This window comes from Sinocyclocheilus grahami, unplaced genomic scaffold (genome assembly GCF_001515645.1).
Source record: "Sinocyclocheilus grahami isolate Dianchi unplaced genomic scaffold, SAMN03320097.WGS_v1.1 scaffold31.1, whole genome shotgun sequence".
Classification (NCBI taxonomy): domain Eukaryota; kingdom Metazoa; phylum Chordata; class Actinopteri; order Cypriniformes; family Cyprinidae; genus Sinocyclocheilus; species Sinocyclocheilus grahami.
The window spans coordinates 2076962-2083199 of NW_015505210.1; the positions used below are offsets into that span (position 1 = coordinate 2076962).

Genomic DNA, 6238 nt, shown 5'->3' on the forward strand with positions numbered 1-6238 from the left:
CTGAAGACTGGAGTAATGATGCTGAAAATTCAGCTTTATATTACAGGAATAAATTACATTTTAAAATATATTCAAATAGAAAATATTTCTAAATTTTACTGTTTTTGCTGTACTTTGGATCAAATAAATGCAGACTTGGTGAGCAGAAGAGAATTCTTAAAAAAACTAAATTTTTTAATCTTACTGTTCAAAAACCTTTGACTGTAATGTAGGGTGGCTGATTATTGTTATAGATTGAAACAAATGTGCTTCAGCCAGGATAAAGAATATGAAAAGTGCTCTGAGTTGCTGCAGAAAAAAAGAGCAACAACAAAAACATGTTGCTGGAGACGGGCTTATTGAAAATTGAAAAACTGATTGTCTGCCAGCAGGAGGTGCATTGAGAGCGGTAGAACTTGTGGTTTCTCCAGTAACGGCTGTAATCAAAGCAGCTCCGCTCATGAACGCTACTTTATCAGATCAAATGAAAATGTCATCAACTTTTCTGAAGACAGTCGGTTCCCTTCAGAGATACATTCATATAAAACACCCGCGCCACGTTTTGATTTTGAAACGTGCAGTGCTTATGTTTATTCAACGAAGTCAAACGGCACAAATAAATTAATGTATGGGAAACACTGGTAACGTATATCGAAATATCGGAAATGTGTTTAAAAACCATATCACCGTTATTGAAAAGAATTATATCGCGATACATATTGATATTGAATTATTGTCCAGCCCTAAGCAGAGCTAGTCATGTTAACCTGAAGAAAAAACAACACTTGTTTCTTTGTGTTCACTGCTAAATTGCTTTTCCTCAATAGTCACAGCACCCAGCCCAGGCCCCTCTGCAGCAGCCGAGCAGTACTTTGACCGTGGGTCCCATCACCCAGACTGGAACTGCAGCCGCACCCCAGGTACATTTCATGTGATCCATAACATGAAGTCAAAAACATCTTGCTCTATAGATCTGTTGTTTGTTAAACATAAATGAGAGTATATATGAATTGCCTTCTCAGGTGATGGGTCAGGCGGCAACTCTACCCTCTGCCGTTCAGCCTGCCGTCCCCTTGCAGTACCATCAGCCACCTCAGGATGGCAGTGCTCCCCCTCAGGGCCCTCAAGTCTTACAGGTACAGTAAAAGTACCCTCTGGTGGCTGACCTTATATCTTCCATTGGCCTGCATTTTGCTTGATGAATGTTGTGGTGTTTGCACACAACATCCAACTTATTGGCAGTTCATACATTAATCCTACTGTTCTTTACTTCTCCATCCTTGTCTTGCATGCTGGCTGCTCTTACATTCTTGTCAGATATGGGCATGTCAACTCAGCCCTCCTGTTTTCTCACCACCTCCAAATGCTGAACAGCTCTATTTTCTATATCAGGCCTGTCAGGTACTAGTGTGCCTAACACTGTGGTGTTTGAATTAGCGGTTTGCCAATGTGGGTTTTTAGTGCTGATAATAATACCTACAGTGCTGATGCAGGGTGTCCGCGGGTCCTTAAAAAGTCTTAATGTCTTAAATAACGTTTTCCTAATATAAGGCCTTAAAAAGTCTTAATGTCTTAAATTCGGATTCGGTGGGTCTTAAATATTTTTGGTTTCATTACCGCTAAAAGATCTTCAGTCCGACGGACCTAATGACTTTACAATCATTGGACTGACCGAAGATGTTTTCTTCCTGCGGTAAGTTACTGCGTCATCAGAGAGAACTGCAGAATACAGAATACAAGCTCGCGCTGAGGCTCACTCTGTTTGTCTTGAGACTTCAGAACAAATGAGCGTGACAGCACACATAAACTCAGAAGAAACACACCGGGGTAAAAATTCAGAATGTTTAGTTTATTCATAACATGATATAGTTAAATAACACCATGACAAGTGAGCTATTTTACTCAATATTCTTACGACGCAAAAACAAACAAACATTCAAAACACCTACAGAGAGCACGCATTACGTGAAGTCTCGTGCGCATTTGCAGTGCGCTCTGCCTGATCACTGCATGATTCAGTCTATTAAAATACATTCAGAATGATCATAAATTCAAGACATGGGTCGCAGAAAATAATGTATATTTATACTCAAGTTCACACGGAAGAGTGCCTTTTTCTCCAAAAATTACCATATAAAAATGTGATATTGATTTTTTACAACAGTTCAATAAACTAGAAGTTTTATTAAGAGACGTACGTTTTAGACACCATATTGCCTGTTTTTGCACTATTTCGCCAACAAAAATAATTCCAAACAAAGCCACAGTGCTGTTTTCCGTCTCTGAGCAACATGACGGTGTTTCGTTCCTGAATGAATCAACCGTTTAAATGATTCGGTTCAGTCGCATTGACTCACTCAAGTCATAACTTACTGCCGCCTACTGACGGTTTTAATTTCACATTTAAAGTACCGGTATCTTTTCATTTTTAAAATTATTTCAAATATCAGTATTCAATGTTTTATGTTTAATATATCAAAACATTATTTATGCATTTGTAACTGCAGGTTAAATGCATTCATGTTCTGCATTAAACAGTGTGTAAACGCATCTAAATGCCACTTCAGATGCAGCTTATGTCTGGATTGCAAAGATGAATTTTGTTGACATGAAAAGTTCACTGTATATCATAGTAATAAATACCATTTATTACAGCACTGATATTTTGTTTTCTTTGTAATTTATACACATTAAATATTACATATATGTATGTAATAAAATGTGTATTTCCATTACAGGTTTAGGTCTTAAATTTCATATAAGGTGGTATTAAAAAGGTCTTAAAAAGTCTTACATTTAACTTGTTCAAGTCTGCAGAAACCCTGTGATGGCTGATATAATGCTTTCACATATAAAAATATAATGCATATTTTAAAATATAGTTTTGTTAATGGTAAACAGAATTGCTTAATTAGCTTTGTTTTCAGTGAATTGAGTAAATGTGGAAAATGTTCTTTAAACGTCAGTAATTTAGTGTACTTATCAAATATTTGGGGTCAGTATGATTTTTAAAAATATTTTTTGGCAGTTTTATAGCTGTATTTTATTTGATTTAAAAATACAGTAAAATCTGAATAATTATTACAGTTTAAAATAACTATTTTCTGTTTTATTTATTTATTTTTTATGTAATTCCTGTGGTATTCCTATGATGGCGAAGCTGAATTTTCAGCAGCCATTACTCCAGATTGTATCCACATTGCATCAATTTACAACAATGCCTTTTTGTCTGGACAAAAAACGTCTCCTCCCTGTGATTGTGTGTTTTGGATGATCATGATTAGAAGTCACTGGGGTTCTAAAATCCTAAATTAATTCTCTATTACAGGCACCAGTGAGTGTGTCCCACTCCCAACCGCAGCCAGCAGAGCAGTTACAACCTCAAACATCTCTGGTTCCAGCCTCCACAGAAAGGTGAAACATCTTTTTTATAATTCATGTTTATTAATATTGACATTCTAGTACAGAGAAGTTTAACTAAATGTTTTGGGTGTCCTCAGTGGTCACTCCGATGCTGCATCTGGTCTGAGCGATGGGAACGAGGGCAGCCATGAGGGTCGCTCTATAAAACGACCCCAGAGCCGCTCTGTACGCAGTCGCTCACGCCACGAAAAACTGGCCAAGCTCAAGCTCAATGTGCTGAATGTAAGTTATAATCAAATCTAATTTGATTTGTTTGTAATAGTGGCATCACATTACATTTTGGTGTGTATTTTACTATAATAACAGTGCGATTATAGGCACAAAAATGAGTAAGTACATATAATTACTTTCATGGGGTTATTGATCTGTGTTTTTGTAGATTTCTAATATTGGGGACAGAGTTGCTGAATGTCAGCTGGAAACCCACAACAAGAAAATGGTGACATTCAAGTTTGATTTGGATGGAGATAATCCTGTAGAAATTGCTGAAATTATGGTACACATTTCTCTTACTTTCACCTTTTTTCAGTAGAGTGAATTGATTGCCAGAGACCTCTTCATTTGAAATTACAATGATATTTATTACAATATGTATTTGGGGGGGGGGTTAAGCATTTTATGCATTACCATTTTGGCTCTCAATATCCAGGATGTTTAACTTCATTAAATATTTAATAAATAGAAACAAAAAATTTGACTAACTTCTGTGTGTGTAACTTCAAGATCAAAAGTGATTTTATCTTGGAAAGCGAGCGGGAGACCTTCATAGAGCAGGTTCAAGATGTCATTCAGATGGCAGATCAGAAAGGAAAGGCTCAGAAAAATAACCAAAATCAGGTACAGTTGATGATTTTTCAGACCAAAAGAACAAATGTGAAAAATGATTTGAAGACTACAAATTAAATTTTCCCCTTAACCCTTCAGGTGAGCAGTAATTTGAGCCAGCAAGTACCTGAAATTTCAACATCCAGTGTGCCTGGTAAGTGTATTTTGGGGTGATGTTCTTATATTTTATCTGCCCCATCTTGCAACCTGTATCATTTGACATTTCACATTTAACAGGTGTGCCACCTAGTGTGGCAGCACAGGTTGTACATTCAGCAGGCCGGCGCTTCATAGTTAGCCCAGTGCCTGAAGCAAGACTTCGGGAGCCATTTTTTGGACCTCCTTCTGCAAACACATCATTTGAAGACTCCATACCAGGTCTGATTTACTTTTTCTCAGAAAAAAAATTGCTTAAACTTGTATTTATGGTATTTTGTTGTTGAATGCTTAATTTATATCTGCCGTGCAATAGCTCATGAAGCTGATATGGCAATAAATTTTAGTATGACCAACCAACCAACATGTAACATTAAGATTGATTTCATGTATTCTCACTTCAAGCATCTGATCCCACATCAGCCAGCAGTGTTCAGCAGGACCAAGCTAGCTTTGCCCCTGGCTCAACCCAGATTTCTGTGGTACCAGCCACACCTGGAGGTCTTGCCCCAGAGAGCTGTATCCCTCCTATTTCTCAATCGTTATTCCAGAGCCCTGTCCCAGCTGCCACTGCAGCTCTGACAGTGGTCACCACTCATGTTAGCACTCCTACACCATCTACCACTCAGCAAACCAGAACAGGGAGGATATCTCCTTCTCCAGCCCCAACTGAATCACCAGCACGTCGACTGTCACTTCCCACCCCTTCCCAGACTCCTCAAAACGTTGTGGCTGAGAGCAATGGCTTGGATCAAGCTCAAACCGGCATCCAGCAGGTGCAAGTCGGTCCCTCCTCTGTCCCTGTGACGCAACCATCTACAACAGGAGATGGTGAGAGTGATGTACAGGGGAAGCCACCTGGAATTGAAGACATCCATGCTTTAGACCAGAAGCTGCGTTCCCTTTTCAAGGACTCCTCACAGAGCTCCTCCAACCAACCTGATGGATCTGGAGAGACATCCACATCATCCCCACCCAACACTATCAGCACTAACACTCCTGGCTTTGTCTCCGGTGGAACGCCTTCCAGTTTGTCTCTCAGTTCCAGTGGGAACTTTGCACCTGGTGCTTTTGCCTCTATTGTGACACCTACAAGCTATGCCCAGACACCATCTGCAGATCTGTCCCCACAAAGGCCACAGGTGGGGAAAGTTACTAACTTGCTGATTTAGTGTCTGTGTTGGTATTTGGATGACACGAAGCTCAATTTTTTTTATTTGTCTAAATGTATTAATTTATTCAAGATGGCATTAAAAATTGCATTCATACTGGTGTAATTTAAATATTAAACTATTAATTAAAATAAAGCTAGAATAAAATCTAATTAAATGAAAATTAGAAATGTCTTGGCAGTTAACTGCAATAAAATAAAAATAAAATAAAGCTACATAGAAATATAATAAAATGACAAAAGCACATAGTAACATTACTAAAATAAAAAAACTGAAAATATATTATATTATAAAATATTAATTAATACTATAATAGTAAATAAATAGTACTAAATTACACTGATTCATACATGACTTCAATACACCTCTTCTATGATGTTTTTAACATTTTAATAAAATTATATAATTTTTGTTGTAAACAAAACTGACACGTGTTGCAACCAACATGCAGGGGGGAAATTAATATCAAAAGAGGACTCCTGCAGACCCTCATGACCGCGCCCGCGCCCCCCCCCCCAAACAGCAAAAAATAATAACTAAATGTTACTTGTGAATTTAATAATTTTGAATAATAAATCAAATAAAATATTGATGAAAGAGTATTTTCGCATTTATTCAAAATATAATATGATATTTTTAGTGTCATTTACATGTAAACTTCTCTTAATTATATAAAAGGTTTT

At 37.4% G+C, this 6238-nt stretch overlaps 1 protein-coding gene across 1 annotated transcript in view; it reads left to right on the top strand.

Moving 5' to 3' along the window:
• LOC107575933 (serine/threonine-protein kinase WNK1-like) overlaps window positions 1-5555 on the top strand; it is a 31451-nt gene extending 25896 nt beyond the window's left edge. The window contains exons 10-18 of the mRNA XM_016262243.1: window positions 807-899; window positions 1002-1115; window positions 3308-3393; window positions 3480-3624; window positions 3782-3898; window positions 4126-4239; window positions 4327-4381; window positions 4465-4605; window positions 4789-5555. Of these exons, the coding sequence (XP_016117729.1) occupies window positions 807-899; window positions 1002-1115; window positions 3308-3393; window positions 3480-3624; window positions 3782-3898; window positions 4126-4239; window positions 4327-4381; window positions 4465-4605; window positions 4789-5555 (1632 nt within the window). The remainder of the gene's footprint in view (window positions 1-806; window positions 900-1001; window positions 1116-3307; window positions 3394-3479; window positions 3625-3781; window positions 3899-4125; window positions 4240-4326; window positions 4382-4464; window positions 4606-4788) is intronic.
• The last annotated feature ends 683 nt before the right edge of the window (window positions 5556-6238 follow it).